Source organism: Acanthochromis polyacanthus, chromosome 16 (assembly GCF_021347895.1).
Source record: "Acanthochromis polyacanthus isolate Apoly-LR-REF ecotype Palm Island chromosome 16, KAUST_Apoly_ChrSc, whole genome shotgun sequence".
NCBI classification, from domain to species: domain Eukaryota; kingdom Metazoa; phylum Chordata; class Actinopteri; family Pomacentridae; genus Acanthochromis; species Acanthochromis polyacanthus.
The window spans coordinates 3,728,633-3,754,336 of NC_067128.1; the positions used below are offsets into that span (position 1 = coordinate 3,728,633).

The 25,704-nt window shown below is 40.1% G+C and overlaps 1 protein-coding gene across 3 annotated transcripts in view; it reads left to right on the top strand.

Annotated features, from left to right (window-relative positions):
- The window catches only part of ccdc85cb (coiled-coil domain containing 85C, b), a 61,233-nt gene extending 38,929 nt beyond the window's left edge, over positions 1–22,304 (top strand). The window contains exons 2-6 of one of the 3 annotated variants that reach the window (XM_022195159.2): positions 2,343–2,422; positions 10,307–10,411; positions 17,335–17,427; positions 18,806–18,904; positions 20,368–22,304. In XM_022195159.2, the coding sequence (XP_022050851.2) occupies positions 2,343–2,422; positions 10,307–10,411; positions 17,335–17,427; positions 18,806–18,904; positions 20,368–20,457 (467 nt within the window). In that variant the 3' untranslated portion in view covers positions 20,458–22,304. The remainder of the gene's footprint in view (positions 1–2,342; positions 2,423–10,306; positions 10,412–17,334; positions 17,428–18,805; positions 18,905–20,367) is intronic. The other 2 variants (XM_022195160.2, XM_022195161.2) reach the window with 2 other exon arrangements.
- The last annotated feature ends 3,400 nt before the right edge of the window (positions 22,305–25,704 follow it).

The window sequence follows — 25,704 nt, forward strand, 5'->3', positions numbered from 1 at the left end:
ATTTAATGTATACAATGGACAAAAACGACATCGTCAGGTGGAAATCTAGCATTTGTTGGAGTGGTTTACCGTGATTGTAGTTTTCCATGAGAGCTCAGGTAACTGCAGAGAGCCGGCGGCAGCCAGCAGTTATCTTAAGTGTATATGAAAATAGTTTTGTTCATCCATGTGTGAAAAAAAGGGTGCAGCTATGATGTGTGCATGTAACAGCAAATCTATGGAATCCAGGCTGTCATTTTTGTGTTTTCATATCTGATTTCTGCACATTAGTGACCCCTGGTGCAAAGTGTACATCCACTACTTAATATGGGCTAAATACTATATTAAGTAGAACCAAGTTAAGGTCAGAGTTACCTCTCTGATGCAACGGTCTTAGATTGAGATGTGTGTATATGTTTGTGTGAGTTGCCCTGCAGAAGTCACTTCTCATGCGCATCTTCCTCAACGAATCATTTTCATCATCATCTTCTCGACTGGCTTTGTTTCGTCTCCCCATCACCGTCTCCTCTCTCTCTGTAGCTCCGCTTAGAAAACAAAATAAAATCGAGCTGTGTGTGCAGCGTTCCTCTCCTGACGAGTTGCCAGAGTGCGGTTCTTGTGCGTAGCTCGGCTTTGATCTCGCTGTAAATTAAACATGCCTTTTTAGATAACAGGCTCTGTGCCACCTACTGAACCAACCTCCACTCTTCTCGCTCCGCTCCTGTCCCGGGTTTGAACTCGGCGAAGTTGATTCATGTTTGTGCAGAATGCTGTTTTATGGGGGATCAGCAATGTTTGTGTGCATCTCTGCGGAGTAATTAGGGCTCTGTTACACTGTTTGCACGGAGAAGGAAATACAGTTCTGTGACAAATCTCAAATGTGACAATTATGTCTGTTTCGTGCAGAATGAAGCTGCGCGGGAGAAACGTGGACCGAGGACGTTACACAACTCAGGGCAAATAGATTTACAGAATAATGCTAGAAGCAGTTCAGTTTTACAAAAAGGCTCATTTTTAGGGCTTAAATGATAAGTTGATGAGTTGGATAGATGAGATGGAAGGAAGAGGGCAAAGCATTTGTGGTTGGCAGCTTTTCGCTTTCTTTGATGGTACAATTTGACAGTAGAATTCAAGGCTGTAGGAAGAAGTAGTGGCTACTTTTTTGGACATTTTTTCAACTAAAATAATTGATTAAAGAGATCATATAATACTTTTTGGAGTTTTCTTCTGCTCCTTACCTGACTGAAATACCTTATTTGAGGTTCTTCCATTACGTATCTACATCATCATGTGACACATTTGCACAACATCTGTCCAGCATCTCATTTTTTAGGAAGTCAAAAAATCAATGAGCGGTCTGCCATTATTTTGTAACTATAACCGCTTCTGCTAGAGTTACATCTTTCTGCCTATATTCATGGATATGATATGAAACCAATGTTAGTTGAATTTTTTGGGGCCACTTGAACAATCAGAGCAGATTGGGCTTTTCAGGAGGAGTTTCAGACAGAAAGCAAGAAGAAACAATGCACTGTATGAGGAAAAAAATGTGTTTTTTGAACATTAAAATTTGTGAACAGTTTCTAATAGATCCCAACAATAGAATTAGGAACCTGTACATTTGCATAATATAAGGCTATTTAAAATAAATTTATAATAAAACAAGTTTAGTTGCTGCCTCAGCCCAAACATAACAAACTATTTCTAATACCACTGCAAATATTAGTTGATTACTTGAACTACTCAATTAATTGACAGTATTTTGATAAATTATCAGTCAGTTTGAGTAGTTCTTCTCTAGATTCTTGAATTAAAGCTTCTTGAATGTGATTATTTTCTAGTTTTTTTCCTCCTATTTGACTCAGTGTCTTAGTAGTGGACAAAACAAGACTTTTGAGGACATTTTCTTTGTCTTTGGGAAACACTGATTGACATTTTCCACAGTTTTCTGAAATTTTAGAAATGAACAACTAATAGATCAAGAAAATTATTCATAGATTATTCTACAGTGAAATTAACTGTTAGTTGCAGGCCTATTTTTGACACAAAACCAGCTCAATCTGTTGGTTTGTTTTGGGTTGTGAAAACGTACATTTCTGTAAGCTTCAAAGTATAACATCACTGTTTAGTAGTACTGTAATTGTTACTGCATTCATTTGAGCTTTCAGCCTACCTATAATGTGAAAGTCTTCATTTGTAGAAAGCTCTTTCACTTCGAGTTTATGATTCTCTCAAAGTGCACAGCAACCTTTTGAGCTCTATGTGGTCCTTCTGCCTCAGTGGCCCTGCCTGCCTGTTTTCCGCTTGAGGTCTTTGAAATGCTAATCACTTCTCCCCGCTTTTCTTCTCCGTCTCTCCTCCAGATTCCTCCTCCAACTACATCAGGCAGCTGGAGACGAAAGTGAGGATACTGGAAGACGACAACAATAAGCTCCTCTCGCAGGTGAGGCGAGCACAGATGCCAACGGTTTCCTCCTCTTTCTGTCACTGACAGACGTGTGATTTAGCCCACATCAGCGCCATCTGAACTCATACCCTCGCTGAACTCCGCTTGTGCAACTTTTCAGCTCAGCCGCAAAACGTGTGATCGGCAGCCGCGGTGACATAAAGTTTCCGGCTGACGCCTCCCCCTCACAGGCTGCCTGTTAGTTGGAGAATATGTTTATCCATGTTTAATTCATAGAGAGTCAGTTAGCTTCAGTCGTGAGCAGTGATGTTAGCCCCCGAGGCGAAGTGTGGGAGCAGAGGGGAGATGAGAAGAGGCAAAAGGAGGGGAAAGAGGCATTAAGTGACAGTGACAGAGTAAAGGATTTCTCCCAAAGTTGACCTTGCTCTGACTTCTCCTAAATTTGGAGGATGGAGGGCTGAGAGAGTGTGAGGAAGGAGGAGGGGGTGGAATTCTTGTCTGGTTCACCAGGAGGTCATATGTCAGTCTGCAGAGGTGTTCCAACACAAGTAGTAGACTTACCTACACACACTAGCTGGTCATATGAAGGTCAGTCAATAATCATCAGATAAAACTGTTTTTTTTCTGTCTACACTCTGCTCTCTTTAGGTTTTAATGATACCAGGCAGCTCATTTGAATGCAAGCCAGGCTGCAGACAGCTAACTGAAGTTAGTTTCACAGTTTAAGTGGCCTTTTTTTTTCATTTGAAGCCTTTATTCTTTTTTTTTCTTCTCCTCTCTGCCCAATTATCTCCCAGCAGATTCACGTGGAGGCAGAGTGTGGGCTGGAATCACTGATACGAAACCTAAATGATACTCATAATTAGCTCTTTAGTGCTACAATTAGGTGCTACACTTTGTCTCGCAGTAGTCAGGACGCATAATGCGAACCAGCTTCTTAAAGTCGAAGTGATAATGTGTCTTCTTTCTTTTTACATTAGAGGTACAGATAATCACTTCTTCTTTTTTAAATAATTCATTACTGCAGAACATGAACCAGTTGTGAAAAGTGGAACATGATTCTAATGTCTCCTCACTACATCTGATCTTTTTATGTGGAGCCCTGGAACATTACACTTGTTAATAATGGCTCCAAACAGACTAAATAACATAATGAATCCTTCCACTATTATGTTTTTCTCTCCCTATAGGCTTATAGCCGGTATAGCTTATCACAAATACAGACGAGAAAGGTAACTTTTCTGAAATGTCCCTGTCTGTTGGCTCTTCTTCTGGCCAGGTGATTGGGCCTCTTTTTTGCATTTTTCACTCTGTTCATGTGGAGGGACTTTTCACAGCTTTGGGGCTTGTTGCTTTCTCTCTGACGGAGTGTGGACGCGATCAAAGCAACAGCTGTGCAACGTAATGCAACTCACTTTGAGTTCTGTTGAATAGTAGATTGTGTTGGTCAAATCTGTGGTAATGTTTAAAGGAACAGTTTGTCATTTTGGGAAACAGGATTGATGTGACTCTCATGTTTGCAGTTAATGTGAAGCTACGGCCAGCTAGTGTAGCTTAGCATAATGACTGGAAACAAGTGGAAACTGCTAGCCTGGGCCTGAGTGAAGAGAGCAAAATCTGCCTACCAGCTTACTAATTAACATAGAGTGACATACAAACTTTAAACCTGCAGTGCAGAACTTTTGGCAGTGAGAGCAACTACGACTAGTACTGTAACATTTCCTCTTCAAGCAAGTTTCTTTTACTTCTTAGGTTTTGCCACCATAAGTTAGTTGTTGCGTCTCTAATCAGCTCTAGTAAACCAGTCATTGTTGGTTTATATAAAATGCATTGCTGCCAGTGTGCAAGCAGAAATACAGACAGATTTATTAGGAACCAGTGGGATTCATTGTGTCAACTCAGCTGGCAACCCCTTGAGTCTAACAAACTATCATCTGCAGGGCTTTGTAATGTGACCAAATTGGTAGATTTCAGTGTTTACCAATTGTCTGCATGTGAGATGTTTGTGGTACTTCAGAAAACAGACTGTGTTACACTCCGTAAACTGCACGAATCTCTGCATGCACCCACCATCACAAGCATGTCTGCAAGAAACAGGGAAAAAAAGCCAACATTGTATATCACATTTACTGCAAAGAGTGGCTGAAAACAGAGCTTGTTCCAAATTGAAATGTTAGAAAAAGCAAGGATCTGTCATCTCCCCAATAAAACCACAACTTCTTGCATTTACACTCTGGGTTTGATGAAACACATGGATCAGTAAGTTTTAAATGTGCTGGTACATGATGTTGGCACAAATCCAATAAGGACATGCTGGCTGACAGTAATTTTAAAAAAAAAGATGATTTCATGGTTGGTAGAATGTCATAATAGACAAAAACATGGACATTTTGTGACCCTCTGTTAAAGTAGGGTTGTAACATTAAAGATAAGTGTTAATGAGCCTGCCAAATGTCAGGACTCTGTCTACATTATTTCTCAAGTTATAGCACTTCAAACATCGATCCACAGATTGGTGTGAAGAAATCGATGCCAAAATCAGCATGGCGTCACCTTCCATAGTCATTTTTAACTCATAAACTGATGTTACCCCAGATTTTCTGACACGTATGAGATGGTAAGGTGTGAACTTTTTTCAGGTTTTGTTGAATTGAGGTGACCCTGATACAGATCTGAAATAAGTATCAATTACTTTGGGCAGAGCTCCTTGTCTTCCTGTTGAACCAAACCAACCAGTTTATCAGACTGTGGCTTCACATTAACCAACAGACATGAGTGCGGTATTGATTTCCCATCTTCCCAATGCAATAAAGTGCAGTCTTAAACATTACCGCAGAAGTGAATCACCCTCATGAAACAGTGCCAGTTTTGTAAGAACAAAGGAACTAGATTGCATTACCTTGTGGAGGTGCTGAGTCTGTGTCCAGGCCCCTTTATGTGCTGCTGGCATGTACCGCTAATGAATGAACACAGGTGGCCCTGCTTGTATATGGCCTTTTTCTTGGCAGGAAAGCCTTTATCTGTCCTTGGAGCTGCACCTCCCAGTGTTTGGTAGCTTAAGTGAATGGTTGCTACATTGTGCTTTGGTGCATAAATGACACACGCTTGACCTGGCTTGTTGAGACGTCTGGTGAGCTGAATAATTGAAGATACTGGGGGGAAACACAGGTAGATCCAGGAATCCATTATGCATGACTGACAACTGAAGCAAAGTCTGCGTGAAGCTCGGAAATATTATCTTGATGGTTGTGTCACTAATAAACTTCCTGGAAAGGGGGGGAAAAGTGGAAGGATAAAACCGAGCACATGTGCCGTTTCTGATTTAATTTGTCTCTTACGCCACATCCTATTGGACGACGTGTCTGAATACTAGCAGGTGGAATTAGTTGCCTCAGTGGACGCGTTGCCTAACTTCCTGTGTTATGAAACTGGCCCAGTGAAACTCGTGTGGAGCTAAAGGAAACAATAGCCTCTTATTGCAGGTATGTTTAACCTCCAAACCAGATTGGCTGGAAGGATTTTTACTGCACTGAATGGAGCAGAGAGGGAGTTAACAACCAGCTCCCACAGTGGATATTAACAAGCGCCTGCACGGCACAGGTGTAAACACAAAAAGAAAACCAGGTGTGTGCGCACACAGTAACAATCATACATGCTCAGGCACATGCGTGTTCTCCCAAATGTCTCTGCACAAAGTGTGAGACGCTCACACTTTCCCCTTACCGCCACTTCATCGTTAACAAGCAAGTCCTCAGTGCAAATCTGAAACTGTAGTGATTTATGCGACGGATTCGGCCGACACTCCATCCATTAACTGCAGCCTAATTGGGCTCATTTTCATCAGAGTGGATTGCAGCAGGGTCCAGTGGACTCCAGCGATGACAGAGGGGTAATGAACTGAGGCCTATTCATCAGCAAAGTTACAATATGACTGATTTATGGACTAAGAAATCAGATTAGCTAAAAGAAGATGGATTGGGACGTTGGTCCGTGTAAGAGAGAATTTGCCACGGTATGGGTAGATGAAACCAGGCTTCTCTTTTCTCACCAGCTGCTTTTATTTTTTACACTGAAATGAGAATCATGTTTTCACTAAAGCTGCATGACCCAGGTCCACATCTTTACCCCAGCAGTTTAAAATCAATGCAGAAGACCAAAAATGTAGTGGTGAGCTAGTTAGTTTTTAGCCCTCTGAACTCAAAACAGCTCTTGTTCGTTCATTGTTCCTGTTGCGTTTTTACTCACTGCGGCCTCATTTTTCACTGCAATATAAAGTCCTACACCTCTATGGAAGAGAGCACAAGCATGGCTAGAAGTAGAGAGACCTCGGATATGTCTTATGTGCAATATTACAATGTAAAATGGTATAAATATTAAAAAAGACAAAAACAAAGTTGAATTTCTTTGATTATTCTTTTAACAAAGATTTAAGAAAACTGAAGTCAGCATCTGCAACATTTTTCTAAGAGCCCACAGGAGTTAGGAATATTATTTTCAAAAGCTAACTCTATATACTATATGTATTTTGCTACTTAGAATTGTATAACCTCTACAAACCTCTGCAATTTGCATGCTACTCGAGAGCTGTTTCACTGTGCAGAATGTATCTGCTAGCAAACTGCTGGCACCTTGCTCCTCTGTATACCTTATGAGCCATGCAGCATTTTTTTATTGATCCAGATATTCCATTCTGCTATGTGTAAACACAGCCGGCAGTTCAGTGGGAAATTATCAAAATTTTTGTCAATCGTGGCATCTCATTTTGTGTCAGATTTTTAGTTTTTCACTGAAACTGGTGCAAGCTGTTTGTTTTTGACAAATACTTAAATGTACAATTAAGTAATTTGATGAAATATTCCGTTTTTTCAGCTTGGACTTGCTTAATCTTTCCAATGGAACTGTGAGTCACAGGTGATGTGTTTAAGGACCATTAGAAAGTTTCAAAAATTCTAACAATTATGTCTGTTTTTATAGCAGATGGCTCTTAGAAATTGTGTAATTTTGGAGATTTTTCTTTATTTTCTTTTAATGATAGCATGTCTTTCAAACTCATTGGCCAGTTTTGGAGTTCAGAGGGTTAAAATGTGTAAAAATGTACAGTCACACTCTTATTTCAGTCAACTGCAGGTTATTCAGATTAAACACTCTCTGCTCTGTATTCCATTAAATTACTGCTCTTGAGGAGCACGCTGCCGTCCTTTCTACCCTTTTTGTCAAAGTGGCAGCTCTCCTGCCCCTCATAACTCAAACAGGAAGCCATGCGAGATGTCCACAGCTTCTTCCCGTCAGCACCAAGAACATTGTGATGGATGGATCGATGGAGGAAACCCTGAGTTTCAGCCAAGAAGACTGCCGAGGGCCAACTGTCCTCGGCTGTCTGGCAAACAAATAGCTTTGTTGGTCTCGGCGGTTCAAGGTCAGCTCAGGGTGGGAAGTAAAGTTGGAGAGGACGCGTGTTGGTTTGTTCGAAAAGCCAGACTCAGGATTAGCTTGTATGTTTGTGCTGCTGCTCCTCATCTGACATTTCTCTCAACACAAAGCCCGGAGAAACGACAGAGATGTTGGCTAAGGTAGAGAATCGAGGGCATGAAACCCAAAGGATAGATCAAGAAGTGCCGAGGGAAGGATTGGAAAGGTTAGAGGAACACTGGCGGGATGCTAAGCTGGAGGAGAGACGAGGACGGGGGAGGATATCAAAGGACAGAGCAGACAAGGGGAATGCTGATTGTGGCTTTGTGTATGCAGTGTGCACCTGAGTGTGCGACACAGAGGGATAAGGCAGGCAAACAACACAGCACAATGTCCAATTCACAGACACACACACCCACAGCTCATTGGGTTATTTATAGCCCGGCGCTCCCAGGCATCACGTGTGTTTACATGCCAAGCCGCGCACTAAAGGGAACACGAGTGCGTGATGTGAGAAAATGTCATAAGGAACAGTGGTGTCGCCGTGTTCCTGCCTGCAGAGAGGAGCCGGGCTGGTCGCTGCCCCCAGGACTCAGTGGTCTTTGGCCGCTAATGAGGACAAATCTTAGGAGCGCTGCCGTCGCTGCGTAATGGCCTTCGATGAGGGCACAACGTGATGCAGAGTCTGTAGCTGTGGAGCCACATAAGTGGTGGCGTCAGAGTGACGATGGGAGGGCAGGTGGTGGTGAAGGAGGAGGACGGAACCTTAACGAACCCTCACCGAGGCCTGCAGAGCACAAAGTGGAGCCCGAATGAGACGTCAGCAGGCGGCTATGGGCTTTTTACAGATATATCAGCAGCAGGAAAAGCACGACCTGCTGCAGAAACGACACACCGGCAGCTTTTTTTTCCTCTCTCAGTTCAATTTTAACACACTTTTGTTTCATTTATTTTCATTTGCAGTTATTTTAGATGATTTACATTTCAGTATTTTTCGCCGTTTTCATCTTTAAAAACTGGACTCTAAAATATAATGTGTACACCAATAAATTTGCTCAGCCCCTACTGCACAAAATGAGCTTATTATAGCAAATACATCCGTACTAATGAATCTTAACACCACCAGACAGCCATGACAAGATTATTTTTAAATGGTAAAATATTGCACTCAAAACATACCCTTGGTTTTGTAATGCTGCATAAGGGATGTGTCTTTAAAATGTTTGTGTGCAAATGTCTTTATCAAATATCAATATGTGGTATCTGCGTCTGCCTCAAAAATCCAGTATTTGCCTGGCTGAAGTGCAGAGTAGGGTATTGTGTATGTATTTTTTTTTAATAACTGGATTTTTCAGTCTCAAACCATCTGGGGCCGTTTAGTTTGACCGTGTTTGATTTGCTTAGAATTATTATATTATGAACTACAGATATTTAAAATGATATTTATGAAATATTAGACTGATATATCAAATACTTGCTGAGCTATTTTTATTTTTTTATTTCCTGTCGTCTGGCTTTCAGGATATTTACTTACTAAGCACATTGAAATCTGAGGCTGTGTTTGAATGACGATATGTCTGGCAGTATTAAAGATAAAAGCTTGAAGTTTTCACTGTCTGAAATGATACCCATAATAAAAGTATTATTTTCTCAGTCATATTTGAGAACCTTTTTGTTTTACTTGGAGCAGATACTCTACCAATATATTTGTTTTTGTGCTACAGCTTCTCATGTCTGCTCAGTCACTTATGAAGGTTCTTGTCATTGTTTTTCTTCTGATTATATTTGGACAAGCATGTCATATTCAAAAGTATTCCACATGCTTTGTTTTGTATAACTGTGATATGCAGCTACATATTATTAAAGATGGGACATTCATGGATTTATTTCCCCATTTCAGCTCAGCCACAATCAGAGATTTATTCGATCTACTTCTCCAATAATTGATGACGTAATTAGAAATAACAGTGAAAATGTCATGCTTTTATCTTTTCATGAAACACAGCCTCAAATGTGAATGCGCTAAAAATCTGCTGAAAATAGGTCGACGAGCAGCTTAAAACAAAAAGAAACATCTCGAAAAGTATTTAACACATATCAAGCTAAGACTTCGCAGATATCTTTATAAATATGCATATTTTATGAAACAAACATTTCAGACAAATTAGAGATGGTTGAGCAAAAACTGCTTTAAAAATTGATGATTTGAGATGGTATGACCCAGTGGTGATGCATTGTCAGGTTTATATTTTATAATATGTTTAAATATTAACACTTACAGGGCGAGTTCATTGTTTTTCAAATTGTGAAAATTAATTATAAAGTAAAACGAGTTCAAAACCAAACTCATGACATGACTCTAAGTCTTTGGGTATTCTTTAGACATTAGCATGGCATTGAAGTCTTATATCTGTTTTGCTTCTTCTTTTTCTGTTGCTTCATTTTGGATTTTCTTCTGTTTTGTTGTTTGTTTCTTTGGTGTTTGTTTGTGTTGTGCCCGTTTGTGCCCAGCAGTGTAACCCAGGTGACCTCCGTGCGCTGAGGAAGGGAATGACTCTGTACCACTCAGAGTCCCAGCTGTCCTCACTGCCGCAGCGCCAGGAAGCCATGCACATGGTCAGTACCCAGGAGACTGACACACACATGCACACACTCCAAAAACACACACTCACACGCATGCATGAAGAAGTGTAACCGCATGCAAAGGCCCACACAGACTCGTGCCCCCTCACACCTCACCTTTTAGGCAATAGCCACAAATCAGCGCTGTGACACAGTGCGGTTACATATAGAGACGGGGTTTAATTGCATACAGACCCACACAGGCCTAATTGTAGGGAGAACGGTGCCGCAAAGTCAAGTCGAGTCAGCTCTGATTCACTTCTTTACTTCTAACTCCCAAATTATACCTCCACAGGCTCTGTTCTGTTACACGTGACAGGAAAGGAACTCACAGAAAGAGTGAAAGGAAATAGGGCATAAGGAGGATGAGATGGACTGGAAACAGAAAGGAAGAAAGATAGAAAGTTACAAGTTGTTCCCTCCTTTTTCTTCCATATCGGCCTTTCAGTTTCCTCCCTGGAGCCTGTTCTAGCCGACAATGACAGTAATAATCCTGTACAATCCACCTCCTCCCATGACATGGGCAGGGTCAAGGGAGGAGAGGCTCGGTAATTGTTTTTTGACTGCTTAAGGAAGGTCAGAGTTGGGGCTACGCCACTAACCCAGAGGACTAAATCTTCCCTCTATAAAAAAAAAATCAATATTGTGTTTTAATCACAGGCTCAATGTGAGGCATTCAGAGCCGGCACGCATCTTCCCTTCAAAGCCGGCCTTCTTCTGGAGATTCAAGCCGTTCAGTAATGCCCGTGATCTTTGACATCACAAGAGGTCTCTCATTGAAGGGGGAAGGATAAACTGCAGATTGTCTTTATGATCTTTCGGCGTTTAATTCCACCGTGTGTCTTCACGTGCAGCAATGTCGCAGCGTTGACCTTGAGCTGTGAATTTCGGCTCCCTAGACGTGACATACGGTGTTTTTCTGGCATTGTAAAGATCCATTAGGAGACAAAAAAAATGAATATATGTTGGCATGTGGAGGATATAATCCATCTGCAGGAAGGGAGAAATTGCACTTAAAGCATCTGCTAAGTATATGTGGTTGTAAATCGGATCTTAACCTTGCAGCTCTAGAGTCAGGGATGGAGTGCTGAAGTAGAGTTTTGCACGGAATCAGTTGCATCACGCGAACTAGCTGCTACGCTTAGCTTATATTAACTTGATGAATTTTAGGTTCCTGGCAAACAGTTGTGTATTTAACCTCTGGTAATGTTGCTGCAAATGGTCATATTTTTATCTGTTAATTGGATTTGCAGTGGACTTGCTACTAACTTTGTGGAAAATGCATTGCAAGCAGTTGATTTTATTGATTTTTAAAGATCCTTGCCAATGAAGATTAAGCTTTTTTTCTTGTTAACAAATGAAATCTGTGCTAAACATTATGTCTGAGCACCGTGACACTGCAGTGTAACGATGACAGTCTCCAAAACACACATTCATTATTGTTTAGGAAACCTACAGTCTATGATTGCCAATCCATCTTCACACTTTCACACTGCTGGCAAACTGATTTCAAACCACCGATGAACTTCTCATTAATGCTGGAATGTTTCTGGGAGTTCGTCTCTGCTGACCAACATTTGCATACTACAACATTTTATAGCATGCTACTGTCTTTGTCACAAATCTGCTGCAAAAAGAATGCTTTTGTACATAAAGAGGAGATAAAGAATATAGTTACTATTGCTGACAAGATGCTCAGTGGAAATTTTGTTAACTGGTGAAATCAAAAAGGATTTTAAAATTGGATTTCACAACCGCATATCGTCAAACTGTGAAATGTAGCGCTAATGTTAGGCTAAATAACCCAAGTCAAGAGCTGTAACAGGTTATTTCCCTCTTGCTCTTAACTACATTTAACCTTATACATTCTGAGGCGATTCAGTTGCACATTCCTGTTCACTTCTAAGTATTTATGACTTATAATCCCTTCATTACACTTGCTTCTTATTTGTCTTGTGACATTTTCTATCTACTGACTTGCGACACTATTTAATCTGTGTTAGTGTTACCGTCATGCACTGAAATCAAATTCCTTGCATGTGAAAACTTACTTGGCAATAAAACTGACTCTGATTCTGATGAATACTATTGATTCTGAAATACTTACATAAAACACAAACATATCCACATCTGCAATGTATTTTCTGCTCAGTTAAAAGGACTGGATTTTGTTTAGAAAATGACAAAATGCTAATATTAGAAAGGAAAGATAAGAGGATTAATGCTACTTCCACATCACATGTGGTAAATAGCCAGTTAGCTTAGCATAAACGGCTGCAACTCCTGGAAGTAAGTAGCCTGGATCTACTGTATGCCATCTGATGTTTACAACAAAGGGTGAATTATCTGAGACCCTGATGGTGATAGAGGAAATTCAGCTGCCTGTTGCGCAGACAGACCCATTGTGTCTTGAGTTTTATGTCTTTGTCTAACGATGGCTTTGTTGTCGTGACAACCCGGCGGAGGCTGTGGAGCTGCGTGGTGATCAGTTGGCCGGGCTCTAATTTGGCTCAAGTTCATCCGTGTGGGAGAGAAAACGAGTGAAAGAGGAGATGAGAGACGTGGGGGCTTCGGGACGACAACAGCAGGACTTCCGCGGTTCTCCACTCCCCTCCCAGTCTGTCAGCTCATCCTTTTTATCGAGCCCTTTGTCTCAGGCAGACACAGTTTCAGGTCAGTGAGCGTGCGTGAGAGTGTCGGATAGAAAACGAGCCAGAAGAGAAAAGATACAGAGAGAAAGAGAGCAGCCAGCCTGCGTGATTCTCACCAACGCTCAGCAGTCTGCTCTTATTTCGTAAACTCAAACTCCAAACCATTGATTCTGACAGCGTTTGCTTTCCCTCCCGTCCCTCCGTCCTCCTCGTGCAAAGACTAAATCAGGACTGTTTATGCAGGCGAGCCTCCCCCAAATCTACATCCATACGAGCGGTAAACACTGCCCGGAGCTGGCTGTGTCTTTGGACTGTCCAGATCCTTTTCTTCACTGGATAAACTGGAAAACCTGGCTGCAGTGGGAGCAGGAAATATTTACACGTTTCAAGTAATAGCTGCAACCCGGAGAGGAGAACATGAAAAAAAAAACCAGGGTGACAGTGATTTACATATTCTCTCTTGTTGTTGACTTCAAAGTCCAGCGCCGAGGAGCTGTATGGAAAATGAAACAGCTACATTTGTTGGTGTGACCTTAAACAAGAAGAAACACAGTGAGCTCAGTGGGGAGCTCCGTGCTTTTGGTTAACAGCAGGATTGTTCTGTATAATTTCCCCACTAATGTGGACTTAGCCTTGGCGATGCATTTAATAATGAGCGGATGTCATAAATAGCTCCCCAACACGTTCCTCCACCACTGGTTCTTAACAAACCTCCCTGTGATGTTGCATGTTTTATCTCACATTCTGTAAAAGTTCTGCAGAAGAGTTTTTTCCAAACCCAGTTTTCAGGTCACAGGCGAGGATGCAGCTGTTGCAGACAGATGTCGATCAATATTGTTTTTTTAATGCCCCACACTGATGTTGAGAGAGCATCAGTGTCCAATATGTGCTGCACATGTCAGTTTTATCACACAAAATACAACAGTTTATTGATACCAGCACATGAGACACAAAATGTATGAACATATAATGAGTTAATATATAATTGTGGGACTTTTGGTAGCATAGTTGACAGGTATCATAGTTGACATTTTTGCTGTTTTCAGGCCTAAAATCAACATGGCCTCCTATGACCAAACAACACATGACATTTTTACACAAAGATTATTCTAAATATCATATAATCAACTGAGTAAAATTGAAATTGAAAGTTATTAATAAAGGTATTGTAGTAAACCTGTTGTCATGCGATAAATCTACCATTCGCACGCTACTTTATATTAAATAACTCAGAAGCGCAAAATGACCAAAAAAGGCTCAAAAAGACACAAAATGGCCACAAAAAGGCACAAACTGGCTACATAAGAACTTAAAGGCCCACAAAAGAGTGTGAAAATGACCAAAAAACAAACAAAATTAACACAAAGTCACACAAACAACCACGAAAAGACACAACATGACTACAAAAATTCACAAAATGACCACAGAAAAACACTAAATGACTTAGTGAGACAGATAATTATTATATAAAGGCACAAAATGATGAGAGACACACAAAATAACTGCAAAATTACCACAAAAACTAAAATGATCACAGGCGGACTGAAAACTGCCCCAAAATGCACAAAATGCCCACAAAACAGAATGAAAATGACCACAAAAGACACTAAATGACCACAGGGAAACAAAGTGAGCAGGTCATGTGATCTGGAATGAACGCACTTCCTTGAGAGGTGTTTTAGTAACGGGTAACTTAGTTAAAAGTGATTTCTTAGACACAGATAAAATTTGTTATTTTCCATATAAAATTTGACATATTGCCAAAAATGAAATATCTGTCGTTATTATCTCGACTTAATAAAAGAACACAATCAAAACTACTTTTTAATCAGCTTATTTTATTATTGTTTAGCTAATTAGAAGGTGGTTGTTATTAAATTCGAATGGTTATTTAGTTGACATTTTAGTGAAATTGAATCATTTTTTATTAATAAGCGATTGTTTCCGCAATAATAAATAATTATGGAATTATTAAAGATATGATCATGAGCATGAAAATATTATATTTTTTTACTTTTAATAAAAATGTATGCAAGACTTCAAAAGTCTATCAATTATATATATTGACATTCTAACATCTGCGTTGTAAAACAAAAAAATCTAAAATGTATCAACTAAAAACGCCTTTCTGCTGGTAATCAAAACTTAATAAGATTTTAATTCATTTATTAGCATAGAGCAGCATCTCTGCTAAACTTTCTGACACCTGATGTCTGCAGTTAATCTATTGTGCCACTTTCTGTTGCCAACACACTGTGATAAGTTCATGTTCATGGATTTATCTTAGCTCATGTGCGCCATCAAAAACCACCCATTAGCTGCAGCAGCTAAGTTAGGCCCCAGTTGTCCTGTTAGACACTTTTATGATGATTGACCTAATTAAACAGCCCAGTCTTTCACTTGTAATGAACCTGGATCATTTTTTTGATATCAGCTAAAGTGTGTGAGAAGATGGATTTGCTCAGATGTTACATTTTCAGAATTGTTTAGTTGTTCTTTGATCAAACTGTTGCTAATTTAAACCTGCAGTGAGAAACTTTTGTCTCCCCCTTCTGGCGGTGAGAGTAACTACACAAACACTGTCTTTTGCTTTCTTTTTTCTGAGACTTTTCTTGAACACTTCCTTAGTTTTTACACCAAACTCCTAGTTTCTGTATTAGCTTTGACAAACTAATTACTGTTGGTTGTTGCTCAATGCATCACGACTGATGCACCAGCGTGGGAATGTTTCCACAGAGACGTTTACCTGATAGGCTTAATCAGCATTGTGTGAATGTATTTGGCGAGGGCTGAATGAAACACACATTCATTTATATGTGAAAGTGTCACACTATAGCTTGAAACAAAAACCTTGGAATCTCCACACAAAAAAGCAGAAATTTAACATGCTTAATATGCATACGAATATAGCCATTGAAGGTCATGAACAATGCAAAATATAAAGGGCAAAGACTGGCAGTTATAACATCTTTCAAACCAGCCAAAGTCAGTTTGAGCATTTGTGCAAATATTTGTACAGTTTCAGAAATGTAAGAAGAAGTTTTTTACTCTTTTGTTGCATAAAAATGGTCTTCCCAAAAGAAAATTATACGTGTTTTTCTGAAAATAAAGCGTTAAAAAATTGTTTTGACATAGTATTCAGATTTTGTGTCTGCAGAAATAAATAAAAATGCGGGCAACACTGGTGTGTGGAGTGTTTTGGAGCCTTTTTAAAGCAGGAAACAACCAAAATTAACCTTTTCACCATTTTCAGACTTTCCCTGATATCAAAGCTCATGAATAAAATGCTCTTCATCGAGCAGCTCTCTTCAACTTATGCTTAGAAAATGGAAAATTCTTCCTTTCTTCACTCATAAATCCGGCATGCTGACCTTTTACTATCTAAAAGTTTATTTTAAAAGTTTTCCTCCTGGCTTTAGTGGTTGCTGGGTGAGCAGGTGTCGGGTCACAACCCTCCGGACTAACAGAATAAATCGATGTTTCGTGCGGTTGATGTGATATGAATTGACTGTTGGCCAGTTTCCACCCATCATCTCTCCTGGCTGATAATTTTATCTGGGTGCTATCAGGTTATGTGGCTCATTCTGGGACATAAATGGGGCCGGTGGGCGTGGAGGAGGTGGTGGTGGGGGCGGCGGCTGACAAACAGCGAGCGGAGAATTGAAGTGGGGCTAACAGAGCCACGGAGCTGTGTCTAATGCAAGGCCCCCGATGCCAGGTTACACTGAATAGTGCCATTGTGTGTCCCAGAGATGTGTGTGTCCCTCCAACAGAGAGCCACTGTCTGGAACTAACCAGGGGGTGTGATGAGTCAAACCCCCCCGCGCCGCTCCTCATCCTGGCTGGCTGCTCCCATCACACCGGCTTAAATCACACGGTGCAGGTAGCAGACCTGGGAGTTTAATGTTTGTTGAATGCCACAAAAAAAAAAAGGAAAGAAAAACACAAGGGGAGGAGAGGTGATGTAAGCCGGGATGAAAGCGATGGCATTTTCAGTACCGCTCTACAAGAAATGGCTCCTGTTGAATCAGAAGCGAACACACGGTGATGAAGAGAATCTGGTTTATTCTCCAGCTGCAGAGTTCAGGTCGTGGCTCAGATGAAGACTCTTCTAACTCCGCGGTTACACTCCAGATGTGATGAAAGCTGGATGTTTCAGGGTCAGACCTGAGCTCTTAACCTCTGTCACAGGTCACCTTTCCTCTCACATCTGTTGACTGTGAAATAAAACAACACAAAACCTTTGCATGATTCTTTTCCCTGCAGGGTTCAGGCCGTCTACCGACCAGCGAGTCCTCTCCTGCCACGGGATACCTGTCCTGTGTCCAGAAGCCTGAGGCAGTGGTGCACGCCATGAAGGTGAAAATGCCACAGTTACACTTAAATTCATTTCTTTATAACAAATTACACAGCCCAGTTATTCTGTCTGAAATCATCAGAGGTCTTCAGCTCGACCATGTCTGGTTGTCTTGAAACATTTTGCATCATAAATTACAAATGGGCTGCACAGTGAAGTAGTGGTTAGCACTTTCCCCTTGCAGCAAAGAGATCCCCAGTTCAAATCCCGACCTGGGCCTGGGATCTTTCTGCATGGAGTTTGCATGTTCTCCCTGTGCATGCGTGGGTTTTCTCCGGGTACTCCGGCTTCCTCCCACAGTCCAAAAATACGCTGAGGTTAATTGGTTACTCTAAATTGTCCGTAGGTGTGAGTGTGATTGTGTGTCTGTATATGTAACCCTGTGACAGACTGGTGACCTGTCCAGGGTGTCCCCTGCCTTCGCCCGAGTCAGCTGGGATAGGCTCCAGCACCCCCTGCAACCCTAGTGAGGATAAAGCGGTGTATAGAGAATGGATGGATGGAAATTACAAATATTTAAAATGCTGTCTGTGAAATTTTGCATTGATATATCCAGTGCATGCTGAGATGACATGAATCCATGTTTAAAGAGGAAATCCTAAAAATTTCACTCTTATTCCTTATTGTGATCTTTTCCGAATCTGCAATGGAGAAATTACACAAAACTACATGACGAGTCTCCTCCAAACCAAACTTTATACCTACAAAGTACAATTCAAAAATGAAAAATAAAGCCATGTGGATGTATATTTCTAGATATATTCTCCTGGTTGTATTTTAAGAATCATTATGAAACTCTAGAACTCTTGGATCAGACTGTCTGCCAGTATTTTGTTTTCATCATAGTACTTGTCATACCTGTTTAATCCGTAATGAAAAAACTAAAATAACTTTCATTTCTTTAAACCGAGTATTTCATACTAAAAAGTATTCATGACATGTAACTACTTTTGGTGCACTCAAAGATGGGACTTTGCAACACTTCAGTGCTTTAGTTTCTTCTTTTTTTTTCTTTAAATATTTCAACTCACCAATAAACAGATACTAGATCTACTTGTCCAGTATCACAGATTCTGAATCAAGGATATGATGAGAATCAACAGAACAGCTCCTGAGATATTATCACCTAAACAAATGTCAACATGCGAAAAAAAGAGCTGAAAAAGGAATACCGGAAACGTGATTGATATGTCAACTTAACATTTCAAAGATGTCTTAAAGGATATCCATGTTTTATGCTATAAAAATTTAAGATGATTTAAAAATAATGATTATTTGAGATGGAATGTCGCAGAGTTACTGTAGTTTAGTAGCTTGCTATGTACAAGAATAATTCATCGTCTTGTGAGTGAAGAAGCTCATCGCTGTGTTTGCCACCAGGTGCTGGAGGTCCACGAGAACCTGGACAAGCAGGTTCCTGAAGACTACGAGGACGATCTCAGCGAGAAGGAGAAGGCCATCGTGAGAGAGATGTGCAACGTAAGTCCAACAGCTGCTCCACAGGCTCGTCCTCCATCAGTGTGTTGTAATAATACTGGAACAGTTTAGTTTATGTTAGGAAAAGAAAACCTTGGCCTGCGTCAGTGTTTGATCATCTGCACCATGTGAGGCCACATGTCCAACTCCTCAGCTAATCATATCACAGTTTTAGCTGTGAGACAGAAGACAGACGAGTTATGTAGACACTGTTGCTTGCAATCAAATATTTTAGCATCATGTGCACAAAACAGACAGCTGTGTAGGAGAGAGACGTGCATAGTGGAAAGTTTCAGACACCCACACACTGTCTTTTTGTTAAGCTTCAGGTCTAAACCTTCATCAGGTAACGAGTTTGTGACAAAGAGAAGCCACATAGACCTGGAAATCTCAAATCTGCAACCAGTAACATTCCTCTACATGCTATAAAATGGTTTGAATTCTAAACATTCCCAAGCAAATTTCAAATAAAACACTCTACATCTCAGAAGAGATGTATGCATTCTCTCTACTTCTAGCTATGGTTGTGGTGTTTCCATAAAGGTGCAGGACTTTATGTTTCTGCAAAAACTGAGCCCACAGTGAGGACAAATCTGACAGAATGGTTTAGAGGATACAGATGATTTCCAGCACCAAAACATCACAAATACGTGCATTTTTTGCAACTTGACCTGCGCAAAAAAACTTCCTGGCCCTATTTTCATGCTATAGCTGCAACAGACGAGCCTTATAGCTGTAACATTCCTTTTTGCTCAGTCCGTCTGATGATCAGTTTTTCAGTTCTCTCTACTGGGTGCAAATCAGGTCAGTCAGCTGCTTTTGCTAATGAGGAACTCAATTAGACTCATTTGGTTTGGAATGACACTCACAGCAGAGACCAGGGCACGGCGTTCCTCTTTCTTTCTTTCTTTCTTTCTTTCTTTGTTTCTTTCTTTCTTTCTTTCTTTTCTATCCATCCCTCATCCCTCCATCCAGCTCTGAACTGGAAGCTCTGAGTAGAGGCTCGTAGTTGAACTGTCAAACCAATTAAACTGGAGCGGCAGGGAAAAGAGCAGTCCCCCTTCTCCCCTCCACCTCATCCTTTCATTCTTCCTCTCCCCCCCTCGTCCCTCATTTTCCCTCCATCTCTTCTGTGCCGGGTGCTGAAAAGGGCCCAGTCGGTGATAAAAAGGTCCACTGATTAGAGCCAGAGAAGGGCTATCTGGGCCCTGCAGAGGTATGTGACAAACCAGGAATCTGGGGGAGAACTACAATGGTACCTCTGTAATATCACTAGGGTCCCCCGGGGGCTCCTTTCACCCGTCAGGAGAGAGATCTCAGCACCAGGACGAAGGTGTATGTGTGTGTGTGTGTGTAGCAGCTCAAAGTGAAACTGCATTTGAAGTTTTTCACTCTTGAAGAAGGATTTTTTTCTTTTTTCCTGTCCTCTCAGCCTGTCTCCTCATATCTGTCTCCTCTGTTTGCAGGTGGTGTGGAGAAAACTGGGTGATGCAGCAGGATCAAAGCTGTCCATCAGACAGCACCTCTCTGGGAACCAGTTCAAAGGGCCGCTGTAGCCTAGCAACCAGCCAGGATCTTCACTCACCTGAACAGCTCCACCTGTGACCCTCCATGCCGTGCTCCTTACTGCCTACATCACCCAGCATTCCTTCAGCGATCACACTCAGACCGGCTACACGGATCGGACCCTGGTAGTCTGTCGTCCACAACTTTTTAATCTCTCAGAGCTTCTGTTTGACAACCGGCAGCTAGTTTCACTGATTCGCCACTCATCATCGATTCGGAGGCTTTCGAATTCTCTCTCTGCTTCTGTAGAGCGCCGCTGTGCTACAATAAGGTTCCAAGCACAGAGCTGATCAGGCCGCGGGGAGCGGACGTGAAGGACTCTATCTTCAGATATAGTACCTCCTGTAGAGACCCCAGCTCCCGTCACATGTATCGCTCCCCCCCTCTAGTGGTCGACGAGTATAACTAGCATTAGCGTTCTAAAAATGTTAACTACCCACTGTGACCTAGCGCCTTCTTTTGCTCGTAAGACAAGTCTATGGATAATAAAGTCTAGAGATCACTGTTAACTTGTGTATATTATGTATAAAACCATAGCACTACTTCATTGTTGATTTTTGTATTCTAGCGTGGCCATGTGATCAATAATTCAGTTTTAAAAAGCACACAAACAAACAAACAAACAAACAACCGGACCTTAAACAGGGTTTGCTTTTGGTAATAATTACTTTTTTTATTCTTCTTCTTCTTCTTTTCCAACATGAATTCCTATTATTCCTTCTGAAAATGTTATCGAGGCCGTTCTTGAATCTCTATTTGGACTGATCATTTCTTTTCTTACTTTGTGAAACTAAAATAAATTGTATGCTGTGTGCATGCTTGACAATCATTTTCTCAGGTCGGGAGGGCTACAGCTTTACCTTTTGCCCGTCTGTGAGTGCGTTTGCGTGCATGAGTGTGTGGAAGGAGGCTGAGTGATTCTCTTCCAGCTGTAGCATCTGCCTGTGAATCCTCTTTCTTTGGCTATTTGAACCCTGGTTACAACACGGTTGAAGACTGCTGAAGACATTTTCTGAATCCATAATAAAATATTGGCTGATGAAAAGTCATGGATTCAGCAGGTGTGTTCACGCAGTGCATGTTTCTTTCTTTCTTAGAATACGAGAGGTTAAGTCTTCCCTTTTTGATGTCTCCATACATGAAACACATTTTAAAACGAGTATTTCTTGATGTCAGCGTATTTATTGCCAGGTGTTGAAGATAGAGATGGGAGCGCAGACAGTTACTGAACAGTCACGTTTTGGAATTTGTCAGATTTGCTGTGAGAAGTGTTAAAAGTAAAAGTTATCTGACAGATTTGTGGAGTGACTGACAGCTCCGGCTCTCCCATCTCTAGTGTTATTTGTTCCAAATTAGAACATTTCCGAGGCTGGCCGACAGGCGCCTCTGTTCTCTCAAATAATGGGTCAAAAAATACGAAAATCTAATCAAAGTCTGATTTTGAAAGTGTCCTTTTTTCTAGGAACTGATTTGAAGCCATGCTACAATTTTGAATACTTTATATATATATATAAATATAAATATATGGCATTTGATTTGAGATGTGCCACAGTTCTTTTCTTCATCGTGTTTTGATTTGGAACCCGAATGTCTTTTCTTTTCTTTTTTTAAATAAAAAAACATCTCTAGTGTTTCTTTTTTCTGCCTATATGCTAAAACCACAGTACAGAATCCTAGAATCTACAGCGTAAATGTCCACTCCTGTAGTAACTAGCATGACTGTAACTTCTTTTCATGGATTTCACTGATTAAATGAGTATTTGACAGGTGAAAAGAAAACATGGAATAGGCCACTTTTAGAACAAATTTGGGAGAAAATAAACAACTTGCTTAATGATACTGTGAGCTGTTGTCTTTATTTGGTGGAAGTTTGTTGTTTTCTGCTCTGCATGCGCTAGACTGCCCTCTACTGGTGCAACACAGGAAGTAAAACTACAATGAAGAGATTGTTGAAACTGCTGAAAGAAAGGGACACACAACTGAAAAAGTTCTCTTGAAGTAAAAAAAACACATTTGACAGAGGTGGAGGATGTATTTGGATCACTTACTAAAGTAAAAGCACTGACCCAAGAATGTTGTTTTTTTAAAAGCTCACTTAGAAACCTTATCTTAAAAGAAACTGAAGCTTTTAGATAAAGGTAGCGGATTTTAAAAAGCTTTTTTTTTTTTTGTATGAAATGTAGTGAAATGTAAGTATAAAGCAGATGAATATGGAAAGATGTAAGTAGAGCGCAAGTACCTTAAATTTTACTCATTGAAATGTCCCATTGTAAAACTGTAGTAATTGTGGGCTGACTGATTATCAGTATTTTAGTTTTTACTGATTTACAGTAATAAATCAGTTTAAAAATGGCACTACTTTGGCTCTGAACCTTTATCTAGCTGTGGTCGCTCTGTCTTCTGGAGTGATTTGATTGGTTATACATCACCAATAAAACTCCTTTAACTTAACATCTGTCAACAAAACAAAAACATAACCACAAAGTTTTCTTTTAGAGTTTGTGTTCTAAGTTTAACTCCAAGATTGTAAATACTTTCATTTATTGCAAATGAACATCTCCTCCAAATGTCTCACTAATAATCATTATCAGCCTTAAAAACCCACAACCCCCCCCCTATACTGGACCACACTTAGTACCGTCCAGTTCCCCCTTCTATAAATCTGCTTGGAATCTTCCACTTCCTGTTTGTCAAAGTGGCCTTCTACCTGGACAGGTTTTGTTGGAGCCCATGCAACAAACATTTTGGGTAACTGCACTTTAATATGGATGGATGACACTGAATTAGAGTCTGTTTTAATGAGACTGAGGTCAGATGTGTAGCTCTGTCGTTAAATAGGAAATTATTTCTCAGAATTCACAGAGAAAAGTCTGAAATGTTTGCTAGGTTAGCGTCCCACATGTTCTTTGGCTCAGCTAAAGCTAACTCTCTCCAACTTCTGGATCTCTGGAGCTGCTTGTTGTTCAAATATCTTGCTGTAGATGCTGAAGCTCAGAAAGTCTGAGATGTTTGTTCAGAATCAGCTCATTCTCAAGTCTTATCTGAACTGTCCTCTTTTGTTTGAACTTTCCCCAAACTTAGGAGTTAATGACGGAGCAGCACATCCAGACTCGGTCTCATTTATGTAGAGATTAAACTTCAGTGTCATTCATTGATGTTAAAGTGCAGTTTTTCACATGTTTGTTGCACATACTCCTGACCAAACCAGTCCAGGTGGAAGACGATGTGAAGAGAAGATCCAGAGGATGAATATCACACATTTACACTGGAAATAAATGTCCTTTAATTAGACATTGTCATGTAAAAGTTGGATTTCCCTTTAATGATGATCAAATGTTTAAGTGTTTTGTTGATGTTGGTTTCTAAATGTTTTCTGACACTTGGCCCGAAAGATTAAAACCTTCTACGCCTCACAAGCTGCAACAGTTCACCCGTTATTAACTATCTTTCTGACTAAACTAAGATAAAAAAGCAAAAAACTGTCTGATTCCTGCATCATGAATGCAAATCTTTTTGGTTTATATGACAGTAAACTGAATATGTTTGGGTTTGACATTTTATAAACCAAAACAAGAAATGAATTACTGGAGAAAACAATCAACAGATTAATGGACAAAGAAAATGTGTTTTCCAACATATATGGCTGAATTCCTACAACATACATACAATATAAATTCAATTTTATTTATAGAACACCAATTACAGGTCAAATTGTCTCAACGCTTTATTTTTATATTTTTTGTCATATTTAAAATATGACAAAGAAATTTAAACCTCTTGACTAATACCATTTATTATATGGTTTTTAAGAGACTAATCAACAATTAAAATAACTTTCTCCACTAAAACTAATAAACATGAGGTCAAATAGAAGAAACAGTTTTAAATCCTGCAGTCCCACGACAACAAGAATAAAGTTTGTCAACAAAAACTAAATCTGCTGGTGGATTCCATTAAAGTCCTATTAAATGATTAAGTGTGATACTAAAGGTTTGTGGTGCTAAAAATCTCAAAGTAAAGACATCAGGTTGAACATCTGGATGGAGGTTGAAAAGTCACTCCATCCTCGCTGACTTTAACACCTCTTCATGACAAGTTCTTCTGCCTCCGACCTGGTGGAAACTCCAGAAACTCGGGAAAACCTGTCGAGACTCGGATTTTCGAAAAACTCGACGGGCGGTGGAAGGTGTAGTGGGCAGTGGGGGGAGGTCGCCACCTACCTCCCCTCATACTCTCCGCCATGACTCTGCCCTGACTCCACCCATGTGGTCACTTGGCAACTACGATGTCAAAGGGACGGCGAAATTAGATTTTATCATCTAATCTGTAGCTCAGTGAGTCAAGGGTTTGTCTATGAAACTGTATGTTGCTGGTTCAAGTCCAGACCCTTCTTAAGTTTTCTGAAAAACTTAAAGAAAGAAAACTTCCAATGGTAGGTCTTGATCCTGCTACCTTCCACTTGGTAGTCTCTCTTCTCTCTCTCTTCCAGTTTTACATAACACTAAAGTGTTTTTCGCAGCCTACTTTACATTATTTCATCATGTGGCATATTTTTAGGACATGTTGAAAAAATCGCATTTTTTTTCGACATAGTATACTATGGCGTTTTTTTGGAAAAAATTCATCATGATTTTTTTTTCAAAGAAAACTACTCTGCAGTGTTTTTCATGGCCTATTTTACATTATTTCATCATATGGCATGTTTTTATGACATGTTGAAAAAATTGCATTTTTTTTCGACATAGTATACTGTGGCGTTTTTTTTGACAAAATTCATCATGATTTTTTTTCAAAATAAACTGCTCTGTAGTGTTTTTCACGCCCTATTTTACATTATTTCATCATATGGCATGTTTTTACGGCATGTTGAAAAACATCGCATTTTTTTCAACATAGTATATGGCATTTTTTGGACAAAATTCATGATGATTTTTTTTCAAAGAAAACTGCTCTGTAGTGTTTTTCACGACCTATTTTACATTATTTCATCAAATGGCATGTTTTTACGACATTTTGAAAAAATCGCATTTTTTTCGACATAGTATACTATGGCGTTTTGTTTTTTTTTACAAAATTCATGATAATTTTTTTTTCAAAGAAAACTGCTCTGTAGTGTTTTTCACGGCCTATTTTAAATTATTTCATCATATGGTATGTTTTTATGACATATTGGGAAAAAAATCGCATTTTTTTCCGACATAGTATACTGTGGCGGTTTTTTTTTTGACAAAATTCAT